Raw genomic sequence first — 19,324 nt, 5'->3', positions numbered from 1 at the left:
TGAAATGAGAATAAGCTATTCGCAAAACAACCGGGTTCAGGCACGTCAGATCAGCCGGTCGCAGGTCGAGCTGTTCCACGTTCACCTCACGGCAGCACACACTCTCCACTGCTGATTCAACTGGGTGGCATAGCCCACACAAACACAGTGATGGGGACATCAATCTCTCTTTTTCTTTTCTGACAATAAACATTGCTAATTAAATCGTGAGAAATTGATAAAGCGCGGATTGAGGAAGGGTATTACATGACGTTTGAGGCGTCGATGAGACTAGCGATTGGTGCCTGTGCAGTGTGTGCATCTCTACAGCTCTGATTTGGACTGACTTACTGTAAGTAAATAATGTCTTCAGTCGTTGTCCCTCCTTGCTATTCTACATGACGGCAATATTTTGAAAAGACTTGCTTGTTCCGTTATATTATCCGGGTTAAGTTTGCACCAGACTAGACTAGCTCTAACGTAGCTAACGTTACTCACCAGGACACCTGGCCAACCCTCCACTCATTCTCCTCACACCAAGCATTAATAACTCTTTGAGTGCCATGGCTCCCCTCTCTCACGCCTGACCGGTTAAAAATTGTAGGGCTGTGGTCCATAAAGAATTTGATGGTTTCCCACATCCTCAGTCGTTCTCCAAATAGCCGTAATACAGTAGGAATCTAGCAGAGTATGGGTTGCGAGTTCCTCTTATGACGTCATCACCAGTAACTGAAAAAACACGCTACCTTTGAAGAAACCCCAATAAATGTTATTTTAACACATTTTAAGACAGAAATAATTAAATATATACATATAGAGCACTTTAATTTACACATTAATTGGCTGTGGTGGTTAACCTACAACTTACACTTTAAAACAATAAATGATGATCTTCAACGCTGGATGAACTTAGCACTATCCATTATGGGCAGAATATCAATAATTAAAATAACTGAACTCCCTAAATTAAACTATTTATTTACAATGATACCTTCACAACCCACCGTCACCTGGTTTAAATCGCTAGATTCAATCACTATCAAATTCTACTGGAAAAATAAAACCCCAATAATTAAATTGACTACACTACAGAAACAGAAAACACTAGGAGGACTGGAAGCAACACATTTCTAGCACTACTGTCTGGCCAATCAGCTCCAAAATATATACAAATGGATTCACCCTAACCCATCAGATATCACTTGGCTAGATGTTGAACAAACAATTTGTAAGGACATTATCATTTCAGAATTACCTTTTTATAGTCAGGCGATCAAAAAACACCAGTTTTAAAACGCTAACATTAGCAACAGCTCTGACAGCCTGGTGGAAACTCCATCAAATCACAAATACTCCTCTTGCACCATCTAAACACCCCCCCATCTGGAACAACCAGATTTCATAGTTAACAAGAAGCCACTCAACTTACACACATGGGCAGAAAAGGCTATCACACAACTTCAACATCTTTCATAATAATAACATAGCGCCATTTCCCCACTTGGTCCAGAAATATGGCATTGGGAGTAATTGCTTTTTGGAATACTTTCAAATCAAATCATCTATTCAATCAAGAATCGACACTCAGGCCATTAACCTAGACCTTCCGCCCTCAATTTCAATTTTAGTTCATTTATCCTCTTCAAAAAAAATACTCTCCAAAATATACAGAATGATATTAAAATCAGATAACACATTAAGCCTACCAACTGCTAAATGGGAATCAGACCTAACCATTACTCCCAATGCCGCTTTCTGGACACAAATCTGTAAAAATATCTACTTTATGACGAAAAATGCCAACCTGCAACTTATACAATATAAAGTACGATTTCACCTAACTAGACAAAAATTATTTAAAAATGGGATTCACTTCTGAAACCTGCTCACATTGTACACAAAATACCCCAGACACCATATGTTCACGCCATTTGGGATTGCACTTCAATTAAAAGATTTTGGGAAAACGTTACTGACTCACTATCCAACCTTATGGGATGTCACATCCCAGTGTCTCCTTCCCTCTGTATATTAGGTGACATGTCCATAATTAATTTAAACAATAGAAATAGTCAATTACTCCTAGTAGCTTTAACTATCGCCAAGAAAACTATCCTCATGAACTGGAAATCAAGGAACAACATACATATTACATCATGGAAAAACGTATTAATAGAGTAAATCGCCATGGAAAACCTGTCCACCTCCATTCAAAACAATACACTAGAATTACACCCCTCTTGGTCGTCTCTCATTAACTAACTAATGTTAAACGTAGATGGCTCTGTTCCAAACTAAATAATTTTTTTTAGAAGTTTATATTTGATTTGAGTTTGTCTTTTGACCCATACTGTTAAGAATTCCCTTTTTCATTTCAGAAATATTGCTACTTTGCCCTATTTTTTTTCCTGTGACTGAAAAGCTTATCAATACTTTTGTGTTTTAACACATTGACTATTACAACACACTTCTTGCATGGGTTCCTAAAACCACACTCAATTTGGCAAAATTATGTCTGTTTTATAGTGTAAAGTGGCTTGAGAAGCTGCTTTAAAGACACCATATGAAATAAAGTTTATTATTATTAAACATGTTCTTACCAGAAGTCTCTATGAAGAGATTCACCAGAACAGCGACAATAATAGTCAACATTCCTGTGAAAATACAGACACTCAAATAAAACACTCCGGGATTTTTCCAGAAACACATGAATCATGTGAGAGAAATAATAAATCAGACTGTCGTGTTCATCGAGGAACAGAAACTCACCGGAGAAGAAGACTCTGTTAAATCACAGAGATCTGAAGATGAGCTGTTACGCGTTCAACTCAATAATAGAGTCAAAATAAACGGGAAAAATCGACGAAAATCTGAATCTATCAAACGTGCACCTGATTTTCTCCTCTTAACTTTCACTTTCTAAACATAACGTGATTCCTCAATAAAAACCTCATCATCATCATATGATTAAAACCGCTTCATATATGAAGTCTCATAAGTGTGTTTGTGTGTGTGTGTGTGTTTTCTGTTTTTACGAGGCGAGTGAATAGCTAATGGAAAATCCACATAGATCTCAAGGATTTTTTTCCTCATGGATCGACTGTAAAAAAAGTGTATCAAGGGAAAAGCCTGCAGTGTGCGATATTGTAGATCATTATCGATGATAAAGACGACAGAGACGACGCTCCCTTAACAACAGCGTGCATTAATACATGTGTGTTTAGCATGGACATGATGATGATACATCATATAATTATGAATATATTGTTAGTGAAAATAAATGTATTAACCCTTTCATGCATGAATTGTGATAACTATGTGTTTTTATTGCTCTTAGGGCATGAAAAACAAGATTTGAATTTATTTGTATTTTTTACACATTTTTCAAAGAGATTTTCAGATGTCCACTTGAGTGAACACCCTGTGTTTATGGTTTAAACTGAAGAGATACTGTATTAAACATAATACAATAATCAAACAGATATAGTGTGTGTATTTAACAAACCAATCAATATAATAAAAATATATCAAATCATGTAAAAAAAAAACTATAAAATATATACAAAAAAATATAAATGTGAAATATTGCAAAGGCAATTGAACTTCATACAAGTTGACCTTCGCGTGTCTTTGATATCATGAGGACGTGATTCCATCAGAACTTTCTACAGCCTGTCGGTACAACTGTGGAAACCGCTCAGATGCTCCTCCAGTGCACCAGAGTATGGAGATTTACCATTATTAGCTGATCATTCTGATTATGTTCAAGATGGACACATTTCTAGCACGGCCCTCCTCTGAGAAAACCTAGAGATCAGGGGTTTTCAATCTCATCTGAAATGAGCAGTGTTGGGTAACGCATTACAATAACATGCATCACGCAATCAGATTACTTTTTTGATGTTACGAGTAAAGTAATGCTTTACAAGTAATGTGCATTACGTAATCAGATTTTTTTTTTTTTTTTTTTTTGATTAGTTATGAGGATGAGGAGAGAAGCTTCATCAGCCGGTTCTTCTGCTCAGTGAAGATGAATCTGATGCATGAACAGCTTTGGGAATATTTTTCATACAGAAATCTGGGTTTGCATTTAGTTTGACCCTGTTAAAGTGAACAGTCTGAGCTTTACTGTTGTTTAAGGGTTGAATCTGATCCTCTAATAGGGTTATAGATGGATTTATTCAATCTTTTTTTTTTAATCAATAAAAGTTGGAGATTGAAATTAAAATACTGTACATTTTAATTGGCAAAATATCAAAATAGTGACATATTAAGGTATAAATACTTGATAGGAAAAAAAACTGTTATTCATTTAATTATATTACAATATACACAATGTGACAATCGGTGTTGTTAGTATCAACAATTGCCACAAATGTCACAGTCTGATTGTGTTACTTTGTAAGAATCTTATTTCATCTCCACTATCTGAGGTTAGATTAGTTTGTTCACAACACTTTAATTTTTTCTATAAAATTATGATTTTCTTTTCTATTATATACTAGATTTATTCTAATGTATTCTAATTTCTAGATTATATACTAGGAACTCATGCAAACCAAAAATAAGTAGATCCCTATCATTTAATCCCATCATTCCCAGTCATCTGTCTAACTCTTCCTCTCTCTCATCACATGAAGAGCTAACTCTGCACTGTTGCCCTTCCCGTTAAATATTGCTGTATTCATTTTCTGAAAAGAAGAAATTTGTTATTTATACATAAATACAACTATACTACAATAAACACTTCAAATAAATAAATAACTGCAATCATATTGTTGATGCTACTATCTATAAAAAATGCCAATGTAGAAATACATTACTGCAATTCTACTGTGGTACAGCGTTGCCATGGAAACATTGATATTTTCTCAATTTACTGTAAAACTATGTTAGACAAAGTTAATTTGTGCATAAAATATCTCATTTACTTATCAAAGATAAGTTTACATTTCAGATCATTGTGTTTTTTATTAAATGAACACAAACATCAATCAATGTGCATTTCAATATTAGTTACAGTGTTTTATAAGAGAAAAGTAAGAGCCCAAAGTACAGCGATCATCTGTTAAATATCAAAAGTATTTGATCAAGGCACCTTTAGAGATTTTATCAAACATTTTAGACATCATGTTTCTCCATCAATATACAGTAAAAAAGTACAAATATTTCTGAGCATCATGTTTTGTGAGCCTTGATCTTAAAGTCATGAATACTTTTATTCCTCCTGTAAGGCTGAAGATTTACATTTATTCATTATCAGAGGCTTTTATCAGTGACTTACAAATGAGGAACAAGCAGTTTGTCGTAAGAGCCAACAATATTCATAATACACAAGTTTAGAGTAGGACACAGATTAATAACCAGGTAATGGAAATTACATGCAGGGAAGTATAAAGTATAGTTATAGTAAGTTCATGTGTTTCTGGATATGTGTGTTAGTAACAGAGAGGATGAAGAACTCTTTAATATGTGAAGACTGTAATAACTCACTTCATCATCTCTGTTTTCAGACACTAGATGAATGTCAGACACTGTTGGTTCATGTTCAGTTTTCTGTTCTGCAGTTCAGCCAGTATCAGAGCAAGACGAGATCCCTGAATCAGTCAGATCAAGAGTGTCTCGAGCTGTAATAGTGTTGCTGTGAGCAGAGAATGTGCAGCACTTGATCCGATGATCTTATGGGATTATTGTAATAATATTGCTTCATCTAAAGTTGTCGTACCTTAAAGACTGAACTGATGCTGCTGTGTTCAAGCTGTACATTTTATCAGTATTCATGACCATGACCTTGATGTTGCTAGTGCCATGCTCTATTTGTGCATTTTATACACTTTTCTAGTATGTATATCTGAGAAGATATTTACTTTTTTCATATTCGTTCTTCTGTCTAAACACACTGGATTGGTCAGTCAAGCTCTGAGCTGTAACTCAGTAAAGGTTCACTGGACTCTACAGCTGATTCTACAGGTTCTGGACAATCCAGAATTATAAGTGCACTCGGATCTCCTACTCCTGGATTAAACAGCGGAGCGACTGATCCAGTGAATCTGGAGCTCATGGTCAGCAGATGTTTCCTCTCTTTGACACTGTAAAATGACAGCTGACCGTGATCATAATCTAACAGAACTCCCAGTTGTTCAGGTCTCGGCGTCAGTGAGAGTTTAACTGGTGGATCAGAGCTGATGTAAAAGCCATTAGGACCGTCTGAACACAAGAACCAGTAACCGCTTGATGGAGTTACAGCAGATCTGTCCTTTAAGTGATCAAATCTATAATTCGCCACACCAATTAACCAGTAGTTTTTAGGAGGGCTAGGTCGACGTGCCAAATCAACCTCCCAATAGTGACGGCCAGATGTAAATGTTTGAGCTCCAGATGCACATAACTCATATGGAAATCCCTCTCCAGTGTGATTATATCCTTGAGCGTCTCTCACTATTTTACGGTCCTTAGAAACCTTCAGATCTGGATGTAAATGCTCAGGGTCAATAGTGATCTGAACTGAGAAGAGAAAAAAACAGGAACTAATAATCTTTGTGTGTAAAATATTTACACATATGCATATATAACTGAGATGATGTCATACCTGCATGTTCTCTCAGTTCTTCTATATTTACATCTCCCACACCTAAAATGAAAAACAATGAGGTTTTACAGGAAGAAAACTGCAGCTGTACTTGATAACATTTAGCTATTTGATATATAGCTTAAAATAACATTCAACTTTCATGTATTGTTTATTTCGAATATTGAAGTATATTTGATTGTTCAGATTATGTTCTAGTCATAGACATTTATAAGAAATTGCATTTATAATGTCTGCAATAGTTTGTAAAATATATACTGTCCAAAAATCTGAGATTTATAAAATGTGGGATACAAAAATTTGGGATTCAAAAAATCCCATTCAAATTTTTAAATCTTTTATACAAATAAATACTATGAAGTAAAATTGGCTTCCAATGAAGCGCAAAATGCTCTTTATATACTAAAAACATTATTTAAGAAGCATGATATTAAGTTAGACCAGAGGTGGGTAGAGTACTCAAGTAAAAGTACAAGTACTATAAAAATATTTACTCAAAGTAAAAGTAAAAGTAATAATCTTAATAGTTACTTGAGTAAGAGTAAAAAACTATCCAATGAAAAAACTACTCAAGTAGCGAGTTACTTCGGATCATATAGGCCTATATATGTATGTATGTGTATATATATCTGAAATTTTCTTCTAAAACAAGCATTTTTATCAAGCTCGTATATTTAAGTTCAGTAATTTCACTTTAATGACAATTAATAGGTACTTTTCATTGCCATTTAAGTGAAATAACTGAACATAAACATACAAGCTTGATAAAAATGCTCTTTTAGAAGAAAATTTCAGATGGTGCTTAGAGGCTTTTGCCTCTGAAGTCGTCATATATATAAAATGATATTATTTAGATTTTTTTTTATTTAAATGACTATTATTATCATAAGTAGATAGGCTATCTTTGCAACAAAAACAGAAGAGACAAGCATTATTTCTGCCATCTGTATAGCCCGAAAATCATTGCCTGTCCTTTGGTTTGTATGATAGTAACTTATACAACTACATTTGGATTATTAGACAATGTGGAAATAAAGTGAATCTGCAGAGTGTTGCATTCAAAGGCATGTGATTGACACAGAGAAGAGAGTTAAAACTCTTTACATGTGCTCGCGCTCATGACTGCTACTGAACATCTGAACACACAAAAACAAACAAAAGTACATCGACGGATCTTCTTCTGTCTGTTCTCCAAAATATAATCAAATGTATATTTCTGCAAGCATGTTTAAACTGGTTAACTGTGTCTACGGCAGGCAAATGCATTCGTTGTCAAGTCGAGTTCGCGCGCCACTGCGCAATACACACACACACTACCGCGAGATGGCGGCTGTTCATAAACTGTGGACAATGGTAGCTTATTTAATGTATAAATTAATGTGTATGTCCAATAAAACTGGTAATGTCATACTTTCTAGTAGTGCTATCGTGGCGTAATAATCTGTTTGGTTGTAAAATGTATTACCTGAGTGAAATGAAATCAAATATATCGTCTGTGGAATCATTCATTCACAGACGAAGATTTTCAACTAATAAAGATCTTCATCGCTGGCAGAAATATGATGCATTTGCAGATTTGCTCTCACTTGACTGTACTGTAGGTCCACGGCCACTTCATCCAACGCTCTTGATGTCCTTAAATCTTCTACGACTCGAGTCGAGTGTGAATTGAAATCGCTTCAGATGATTCAGTGCGTGCAGGAACTGAACAGATCATTCAAACTGATTCGCGAACCGATTTAGACAGATCTGCCAACTTGTTTGATGAAGTCTTTGAAAGAATCGACTCAAAAGAGTGATTCATTTGTGAATTGAGCATCGATCATGCCCAGAGATACAGCGCGCTTGGTATAAACTCAGGGGCGGCTGGCCAGTAGAGGGCGCTAGGGCTTGAAAATGGGATAGTAGGGATTCACCAAATTGAGTTGGTGTATAGATATTAAATGTGTAAATAATATAGTATCAAAATGTGTTAAAAGGATGAAATATTCAATAAACTTAACTATTAGTTATAAAATATGTATCTAAGAGCATTATTTATGTATTTAAATGCAGTTCATATCATATAGTGTGACAAGAAAACCCTGTCACACCTTATGATTGTGTGTCACACCATATGAGGTTTCATGCACTTAGCATCATAGATATCATATATAAACGCTAGATGTCTTATGGCGCAGTCACTTCCGGCATCACCGTTCGGCCATCTTGTCACAGGGAAGCTGTGAATTAAGGTGAGTGATCAGCACGCACACAAATCCTCTTATCTCGCTGAAATCTTGACGGATTTACAAACGGTTTGGTTTCTTTCAAACGTTATTAACGTGGCTATAATTCCGAATGCTTGAACATGTATGTTATAATTATTCATATGTATGCAGTGTCATAACTACATCTCTGACGTTTATAACAAACCAAACCGTTTGAAAATCAGTAGAGAATTGAGCAAGTTATGGTTATTTAAAAGTACATGCACCATTAAACGAGTGAGCGAGCACACTGTGGCAAGATGGCCGCCACGTGCGGACGTCGACCTCCATTGGCCAGCAGCGCGCACGAGACATCTAGCCTTTATATATGGTATCTATGCTTAGCATGACATTAAGCAATGTGCTTTTATGCTAACATGCTAAAACCATGCTAACTACAATATGACAATATAGTTTTAAAGGTAATATTGACTGAAAAGTTATTTCATTTGTGCATTTTTGTGTAAAATGTGTCACACCAAAAGACAGCGCAAAAGGGAACTGAAGCAGGAGTGCCGGATATACTTGATTTGTTTGAAAACATGAAGGGAGAAAACTCGCATTGTAACTTTCAGTGTCCTTCTGAGGTGTTGCTCTTCCTCCTGAAAGAAGGAGGACCCCCACGCCTCAAAGGTCTCCAAACAATTGCCCGTTTAAAAAAAGGAATATGGCGTCACACCTTATGATATCCATTTTTGGGACAAAATGTTTTAGTTAAGGGTGGCTTCAAAATATTATGCCTGAACTTTTAGTCAAGCAGACTCACAAGTAGACATCTGGGATATCAATATATGATTGAATAAACAGAAAATTAATTCATTTTCTTGTTTTTATTCAAAATCAAAATTTGTGAAATGTGCTTGGGACAGTCACGCCATATGAGTTTATTCTGGTTTGGCTGAAAATTGTGAAAAAATGGAAGATTAAAACCATGAATGCTCTGTATGTTCATATAAAACAGCACTTTCTGAACAATATCACCACAGTTTTTGATATATTTTTCTATAATATACTTAACATTGACACATTGGAGCAAAAAAAGGCCATGTCATGTCAACCACCCACATACAAATTGTCAGTATTTGTGTGTTTGAAGTATTAAATGCACCCAGTATATGTGAAAAATAAGATAGAAATGAAAAATGTCTGTTTTTTCAACACGTCTCCTCCAGCTGCGAGCACGTCTCATCAGCGCTGGAGTCAATCGCCCCAGAGAGGCGGGTCTGTGGAGCAGCTTAGCCAATTGCTGATTTAAGATAAATGTTAGACATAAACTGTAGCCAATCAGCGAGCTCAAATCTAGTCAGCTATGGGCGCTTCTGTTAGCGCCCCAAGCTGCGCGCACACTCATGCGCGCCTATCTCCATCAGACAGCGGCCTGGCTAATGCTAATGCTAATGCCTTGTTTTGCTTTACATTTTAAAACAACTGGACAGATCCGGCATGGACAGTTACCGGAGTGAAGGAAGTGAGTTCAATTTCAAATGCAAATGGGAAGTTTGTGCAGTTTGTTTGTTTTTGTGTAAGGACGCCTCAGCATTGCAATATGGCATTAAATAATTACTGACTTTTTCACAGAGCACTGGTATCATGCAGTTTGTGTTAAATTGTGTTTGGGTGGTTAATAATAATAATTATTATAATTATTTTTATTTATATAGCGCCTTTCCAACACCCAAGGTCACTTTACAAAGATATGTAAAGGCAGTGGTTCTCAAACTGGGGCACGTGAGCTGACAGAAGGGGGTGCAGGAACAACATGCTGAATTTTGCCGTTCCTTTAATACTAACCCACCTTAAAATAAGATTTAAACTGAGCATGCATTTCTTACTAGCATGAAGAACAAATATAGACACAGGCTGTGCATGGAGATCGATATAAGATTCAAACTCTCTTCGATACAAACACGTACCCTGTGTGAGTTTCTGTGTTTAATGATGATCACATTATATGAAGATCCACACGATTGCGAATGTGACATTGATTTTATACAACAGTTCAACAAACGAAATATTAATATTAAGTGATGTTCATTTTCAACACAGTTGTCAATATTTTTTTTACAACAAACTAATAGCTCCAACGAAAGCCACAGCAGAACTGCAGCACAGCAGTGTTTGTGAACGAATCTTTAGAGTCAATGATTCAATGATTAATTCATAAATACAGCCACTTGCTTCATTACTGAGTGAGTGAATGACTCGATGACTCTCCATCTACTGGCGGTTTAAATTCAATATTTAAAAGCATCACTCCGTTTTTACCATCATTGCATATTTCTCTATTGAACATTTATTATGAACATTTATTATTTAAAGCATTATTTATTTTATAAAGGTATTTGTAAAGGTAAAAATGCACTGAAAAATCATTTTAAGGGGGCAAATATTGTCCCTTACTGAGAAAGGTGTGACTGAAGAGTGGGTACGCAGAAGGATATTAAAGCCTCATGGGGAACAACTCTAAAACGTTTGAGAACCACTGGGACTGGGTTGAGGAATAGAACAAAATAAACATCAAAGCACAATACACACACCAAGGGCAGAAAGTAGGCCTAATATTCAGAGGGCACTTACAAAGTTAGGTTAAAGACACAAACAAAGAGGGATTCAAACAAATAGCATATCAATTACAATGTAGAATTTACAGACTGTGAGCTGAAGAGTAATATTCAGATGAAACATGTGTTTTTGAAGGAGAGAAGGGTGGATGTTTGACGGATGTCTTGAGGAAGAGCATTCCACAACCTCGGAGCCACTACGCTAAAGACTCCCACGGTTACCAGACTATTGACACCGGCTGAATATGACACAGCCCCACCAAAGATATTTTTCACCAGCCGCCACTGTATAAACTACGCATTTAACAACATATATTGCATTAAAATAAAGTAACGAGAGGAACGTCGCCCAACGTAACGAAGTAAAAGTACAGTTTTTTCATTAGAAATGTACTCGAGTTAAAGTAAAAGTACCCACATTCAAATCTACTCTTAACCCTCTGAGGTCGACAAACGCGCCGACGCGTTTTGCCGGATTTTCTCCACATTGTAGCACTATAAACTTAAATTACTCCATCATTTATGGTCATACAGAAAAAAGAAATATAAAAAAACAATGTGTGATATTTCTCCTTTTGTATGTGTCCACTTACAATCAAATCAAAACATTGTGCTTTTGTAAAATAAAGAAAATAAACAGGGTGTGCGTTCTGCCTCTCTGTCGCGGTGAACTTTTTTTTCTTGAGCACGTCTATAAACTGAAACAAAACTCAGCGAATACTTGTCACACATTTATGAGCCATATACCTTTATAAACATTTAAGTGTGTACTTTTAAATGATCGGATTCAAAACGAAAACAAATATTCTCTGTTTAAGTAATTTGTATAAAACCAACAAGATGTCCAGCTTCTCAAACGCTTGCTCATTACAGTTAATTTGGCCACGCCCACTCGCGCAAAAGATATTCACATGCAAATCTCCACATGGAACGCGAACGCGCTCGTTACCTCAACAACAAAACACTTCACTTCACTTTTCGTCGAGTTTGAAAGACGTGCCTGAGCTTACATTGGATTTAGGCTACCTCAGAAGAAGAAGAACGCGATTTGAAGACAAGAAAGATAAGGTAAGAAATTCTTACATAGCCTAGTTTGTTATTGTTGCATAAATGTCACGTTGCAGCTGAACTGTTGCTAGATATATGGGGAATATTATAATATTTAGACCCGTGTTTACTGTGTTTGTGGATATCTGCTCAAACATAGATATGTTTATGGTAACCATAATGTTTTATATTTGAGAGTGATCGCGTTTGAATGTATCATATTTTGCAAGCGATCGCGTTTGAATGTATCATATTTTGCAAGCGATCGCGTTTGAATGTATCATATGTGTTTACTGTGTTTGTGGATATCTGCTCAAACATAGATATGTTTATGGTAACCATAATGTTTTATATTTGAGAGTGATCGCGTTTGAATGTATCATATTTTGCAAGCGATCGCGTTTGAATGTATCATATTTTGCAAGCGATCGCGTTTGAATGTATCATATTTTGGATGAAAGCAAAACGCACCAAACGGCTTCATGTTTTTATTATTATCTCATTTCATATCATCATAACGGATGGAAACATTTGAAGTAACATGATAATCAATATATTTTTCTCTAGCTTCTTTTGGAAGATTTATAGGCTGCTATAGGTTATTTATTGTTATTATTATTTTATCCGCACTGCGCATATACCTTATGCCTACAAGGCACAACAAACCTGGTGTTCATTATATTATATATCGTTGGAAACGTGTGTGTGTGTGTATTCTGTGAATTTTAAAAAGGAATTTTAAAAAGCAATTTTAACCAGAAAAATCTAATATTTATTTCCAAAATCATGCAGGCCTTTCTCTTGATATCAGTATGTTCACTTTTTTTTTTTTCAGGTCCCAGATGCCACTGAGGACTTCAACATTCACATGAGTCTCAGTACGTGAACATGGTAAAGTGAAAATCTTGGAAATGAAAGGTATGTACAATGTTTTTAGGAATGGCACAAAGGTCTCTGTCTTTGAAGTGCTTTTTTGGCATTTGTTGTGTATCTTTGGATTATGTTGTGTTGTAAATAAATCCAAACAATTTAAAAGCCATTCTTTTTTAAATCTCCTCATTTACAGTATTGTGCAAGGTTGCTCAGAATGATAGGGGCCTGATAGCTCCTAATAGGGCCGTTAGGGGAGGTTCTTTGTCTTTCTCAGGTGAGAAAAGCTTACATATTAATGAGCTCTCGCATAAGGCTTTTTCACACAAAACACGTCGTAAAATTTTTAAATCAATATATTGTCTTATCTGAATGAGCAGTCAGGGTGATTTTCACATAGTTTTGCAGCAAATATTCTAGGCTACGTCATACAATTTTCAAAAGTCTTGTGAAGAAATAATCAGTATGGGTTTCATGGCCTTATTTCAGTGAGAATTTTTTTTTGTATTTTCAAAAACCACGCATAAATGTCATTATCTCAAAACTACAAACTTTTACATACATGCTGCTGATATATTATTGTAGCAGAGTTTGTGCTGAATACAGTGTAATTAGACTTTAGCCATGAAAATGTCACAAGTAACAGAAATAACCAGAAATGTCAGAGCATGTCAGAACACCTCCAGGGCCCAGAAAACAGCTCAGACCTCAGAGGGTTAAAAGTCCTTTTTTTCCAAAAAAAATACTCAAGTAAATGTAACGAAGAAAATGTACTTCGTTATACCCACCTCTGGGTTAGACCAATACAAAAGTAATATTTTCAGTGCTGTTTTCAGATATTTGGACCTCAAATGCAGATTCTTGTTTATTTTTAACTTATGATTATTTTGTTGTTCTGTTCTTTCTATTTTCAATATTCAAAACAACTTTTCTACAATATTCCACTCAGAGTCTCCAAACCTGTTATATTCATGTTTTCTTCTGCTACAACATGCATGTTAATGTTTACTTAATGATTAGTGGGTCACTTCAGCAGTTCTTATAAAAGTATAGCAAATGACAAAGAACTTCTTCAAATACCTTTCTTTATCAGTTTCTCCATCAATTCATCCTCGCACACTAAAATTACAGAATTTCAATGAAAGTTTTAATTATCAATCTGCTTTCACAAATAGTCCAGACTTTTAAAACAACAATTAATTATACTTTTAACCCTTTCAGGCAGAGAGACTGGATTTCTTTCAAAAGTGCATTTATATTGCTGTGAATGGGCAACAAACCATAACAAAACATTTTATTTACTTTAATGTTTCCCTTATAAAACAACGTTTCACTTATAAGATTCATTTTATAGTGGTATAATTGTCTTTATAGCTTCTCATGCTGTATGTTCCCTTCAGTCAAACATACAGAAATGTATTTAAAAGTCAACTCAGTTTAACTGGTAACAATTTCAGAAGCAACAGATATTCATAAAATATTAAGGTTTTTTTTTTTTTTTCTTGCTTGAAACTGGCATTTTCCCCTGGTAACTCTGTGCCTGAAAGGGGTAATTCACTTTATGATTGTATGTAGATGTTGATGAAGTCAGTTCATGTTACTTACTTTGAACTTCTTGTTTCTTCCCTGTAAAACAAATAAAAATATAAACAAATGACAAACTGAATACATAAAAACCTCCTGAAGATGAATTATGTCATTTACCTGTTAGTTTCTTTCTGTATATGTACAGGATCAACCCAACCAAACCCAGAACAGCACAAATGAGAACAATGAAGAAAGGAGCCTTCCATGGATCTGATGAATCTGAGAAAGAGAAACCAGAGGCCAGTTGCATAAACATAGCCATTATGTTAAGACTGTGTCTTAAGAACTAGTATGACCAACTAGCAGTTAGTTGGGGGTAATCAGTCTTACTTTCCAGTTCAAATTAGGCCAATCCACGTTTTTATGCAACTGACTTTAAACATTTATGAGCAGGCTTAATTAAATTAAATTAATTAATTAAAAATCACAAGTTAGCAGGGGAAAACAGTTAAGGTGTTGGAAATGATCACATGGAAATTATGTGAAGTTCAAGCAAACTTAATCATGTTGTAGGAGATAAGTACAAATATCCTGCAATGTCCTGCAACTTAAACATCAAGTATGAGTGAAAATGTTCTCTGACCTGAAGAGATGATGGCCTGTATGTTCAATCTTCCTTCTCTAAACTCTCCAGTCTTGAGAGACATTGAGCATGAGACCAGTTGAGCGTCCGAGTGAGAGACGGCCGTCCAGCTGTGGACAGAGAACATCTCATCTGCTCCACGACTGCGAGACACTCCTCCAGGACGGAGAACCGTTCGCTCATCTGACATCCAGGTGACGTCCGGCTCTGGATACCAGCCGCTGGACTTACAGCTGATGTTCACACGTCCATCATCCAGAGGCTGTGGAAACAGGACAGGAGCGGATCCTAAAGCTGGAAGAGAAGAGACAGACGTTCAGACGTTCTCCCAAACTGTGCAAGTATATTTTTAATTTTTTGGGGTAAATGCATCTCTAGTGGATTAATGAAGGCTGCTTCCCAGCAAACAAATGTTTGTTCTAAGAACGTTTTCCAAACATTCTGTTTTGGTTATGCTTTAAAATATCCAGTTCCCTTTCGAGGGAAATCGCACTGCGTCGGAACAACACTTTGGGGAACTAAGCCAATCCTGATTGGTTTTGTGTCATGACGTAATGTCTGATGGCAAATACAGAAGCTACAAAGGGACGCCGATACACAACAGAGTAAGCCTGACCATCGTCACTGAATATGGTCAAACGTGAGGGCAGCACTCAGATCGGCAACCTTTCACAATCTGCACAGGCTCCCTCGAGATCTGCCTGAGTGTGCTGCACTCCCAAGCAGTGGAGAACCCGATGCTTGAGCTTCTGAAGAAGTGGATGTGCTCATTATCGAAGGCAGGGATTTTGAAGATGACTCGCCACTTCATGTCCCCGCATATGAGGAGCTGGTTTCTCGTGTTGTGGACAGAAGAAGGTTGATCTGAGGACCGTCCTGCAGGCTAAGAAGGCTTGGGGAAAGAGGTCCTAGCTGCCATAGGGCCTCTTCGGGCTGTCCCCTCCACGGTGGAGCGTTTGAGGTCGCCTCCTTTCACGAAGCCCACAGGAAATCAATGTTTGCATCCCGCTGTCCAAAACCGACCAAACCCTGCTGGAGAGCCGCTTCAGGGGATCGAGAACGAATCTCAAATGAGAGAGGCTGGTTTCCTTGTGAGGCTGGTTCCCTTAGTAGAATAATTCAAAGCATGGCAAAACCTGCCGAATATTTCTCCTTGGTCCCGTGTACAATAGAAAAGGGTTACAGGCTGCGGTTCGATTTCCGCCCACTGAAATCCAGCAGGGTGGTGTGGACTGCAGTTGACCCAGAGCAGTGTCGGGTATTGGAACAGGAAGTAAACTCCCTGCTGGTAAAGGAGGCAATAGAACGTGTTCCTCCACCAGACAGGGATTCTACAGCAGCAACTTCATAGTTCCCTAGAAGGATGGAGGGTTGTGTCCAATTTTAGATCTAAGGCACTTGAATCGGTCTCTGAGGAGATTCAGGTTCAAGATGCTTACTATTCCCATCATCATGAGTCAGATCAAATCCAAGGATTGGTTTATCACGATAGATCTAAAGGACACATACCCATACCACATATCCATCCTTCCATCTCACAGGAGGTTCCTGAGGTTCGCCTTCGGGGGCGAAGAGTTCTAAGATCGGGCCTAGCTCTCGCACATTCACCAAGTGCATGGATGCAGCTCTAGCCTTGCAGAGGCTTCAGGACATCCGGATGCTGAATTATATAGATGACTGGCTTATTCTGGCCCAGTCGCAGGAGCTGACAGTTCGGCATCGAGATGTCGTCCTTGCCCACATTCAGAGGTGGGATTGAGGCTCAACACAAAGAAATGTGTGGGGTTGGGACGGGGTCAGTCTACTTCTAGTAGTCCCGTTGTGGCCAGGCTCAATATTCAACCCTCGGTCGGAGCTGTGGAAACTGTGGGTCTGGCCCCTGAGTGGGAACAGTACCTAGAAGCTGTCCTGTCAGCAGGAGTAGTTGAGACCATACTCAGCTCTAGAGCTCCCTCCACGAGGAAATTGTACGGCCTAAAATGGAATGTGTTTCACCATTGGGTGTAGAGAGCGTGAGGTGGACCCAGTTAACTGCCCAGTGGCTTTAGTGCTGGAGTTCCTCCAAGATCGCTTCTCTTCTGGTCTTACCCCGTCCACACTCAAGGTGTACGTTGCTGCCATTGCAGCTTGCCACACTCCTCTGGGTGATGGGCCTTTGGGAAGACATCAGCTGGTCGTACGATTCCTCTGTGGGGCTTGGCGGATGAGGCCTGCGGCTCAGACTAGAGTTCCCACATGGGACCTGGCAGTGGTTCTCGAAGGGCTGGTCGAGGCCCCCTTTGAACCTTTAGAGTCGGCTGAGGCCAAGAATCTTTCACTCAAGGTAGATTTTCTCTTAGCAATCACTTCTCTTAAAGGAATAGGAGATCTTCAGGCCCTTTCTATATCTCCTGAGTGCCTGGAGTTTGCTCCTGGAAGGGTTAAGGCTATCTTGCATCCCAGGCCTGGTAATGTGCCTTAGGTGCCTTCTAACACGGCATGACCCATGGTTCTGCAGGCTTTTCATCCTCCACCTCACGTGAAGGCGGAAGATGAGAGACTCCATCTGCCCTGCCCTGTCAGAGCTCTCAATATTTATGTTCAGAGGTCTTCTCATTGGCAGAAGTCAGACCAGTTGCTGGTGTGTTTTGTAGGGTTGGGTATAGTTTGGTTTTTTTCGATACCGGTGCAAAATTGATACTTTTAAAGCGGTACCGGTGCCTAAACTGTGCCTGAACCGATACTTAGCCTCAAAACGATGATGAATGACATTAAATAATGGCTTTTTTATTGAAAAAAATAAAATTAAAAATTCAAAGTATCCTTTAATATATTTAAATAAGTAGCCTAAATAGAAAACACAACAAATTTACAATAAAACCAAAGCCGCCTGACCAACTACAATAATTTAACACTAAATAACATTAAAAAACAGTACTAATAACAGCTAAGTAGTCTGTATTCTTGGTTTGCTACAAATCAGCTTTAAAACACCAATCACAGCCTTATTCATTTGAAGTTAGTTGTCATTCTAAATGTTTTTCAAAAATTTTGCTCTAAGAACATTTTCTCCCAACATGATCAGGACATTTATAAAACCTTCAACAATGTATAAATAACGTTTTTGTGCTAACCTTACATTAACATTATTAGACCAGATAAAGTTTAACAAATATTCTATTAATGTTACTAGAAGAATATTTGTTCATTGTTTTGAGAGAACATTGCCAGAACAGTTATGAAAACATTCCCTGATTGCAGGGTTGACAATTTCTTTGGAAAATTATGGCAGCATTATGCTGCAAAAAACTGGGTTTGTTATTCCATTGGTTTCAGAGTTATAGTGGTTGAAATCTGGAGAAAAGCCTACTCATGCAACACAATAGGTGAACTATTCATTTAATGAGTTCTAGATCCATAAAAACATAATGTATTGTATATTGTAGTTTTTGACTCACCAGTGACTTTGAGAACCACCTCTCTGCTGCCAAATGCAAGTTCTCCACTGACATAACAGTGAAATGAACCTTCATCCTGAATCCTGAGTTTCTCCAGGCGTAGAGAGACGTCTCCATCCTTCAGTCCACCAGACTGATCTGTTCGCAGAGTCAGTGAGCTTCTGTTCCTGAACGATTCCTCCTGGATGTCCTGGATCTTCCCATGCTGATAGAAGAGAACAGGTTTGTTGAACTGGTCTTGACGGTACCAGCGGATCTCCAGAGCTTCAGCGTTCTCAGGAGGAGAGATCCAGCAGGGCAGAGTGACTGTGGACCCGACATGAGCCACTGTCTGATCACGAGGAACCACAACAGTGAACGACTCTGAGAGAGACAGAGAGATATACTATAGATATAAAGATATAAAGGATATACCCCCCCCC

General features: G+C 37.5%; 1 protein-coding gene across 3 annotated transcripts in view; it reads right to left on the bottom strand.

The window, feature by feature from the left end:
* Positions 1 to 4,930: 4,930 nt before the first annotated feature.
* The window catches only part of LOC311079262 (butyrophilin subfamily 1 member A1-like), a 32,268-nt gene continuing 17,874 nt past the window's right edge, over positions 4,931 to 19,324 (bottom strand). For all 3 annotated transcript variants that reach the window (XM_084108520.1, XM_084108521.1, XM_084108522.1), the window contains 7 exons: positions 18,903 to 19,265; positions 15,466 to 15,759; positions 15,000 to 15,101; positions 14,901 to 14,921; positions 14,376 to 14,414; positions 6,569 to 6,610; positions 4,931 to 6,483 (listed from right to left, as the gene is read on the bottom strand). In XM_084108520.1, coding sequence (XP_083964646.1) covers positions 5,888 to 6,483; positions 6,569 to 6,610; positions 14,376 to 14,414; positions 14,901 to 14,921; positions 15,000 to 15,101; positions 15,466 to 15,759; positions 18,903 to 19,265 — 1,457 coding nt within the window. In that variant the 3' untranslated portion in view covers positions 4,931 to 5,887. The remainder of the gene's footprint in view (positions 6,484 to 6,568; positions 6,611 to 14,375; positions 14,415 to 14,900; positions 14,922 to 14,999; positions 15,102 to 15,465; positions 15,760 to 18,902; positions 19,266 to 19,324) is intronic.

The sequence above is a fragment of the Abramis brama genome, assembly GCF_963993115.1.
Source record: "Abramis brama genome assembly, chromosome: 3".
NCBI classification, from domain to species: Eukaryota; Metazoa; Chordata; class Actinopteri; order Cypriniformes; family Leuciscidae; genus Abramis; species Abramis brama.
This window is presented reverse-complemented; position numbering and strand designations above follow the sequence as displayed.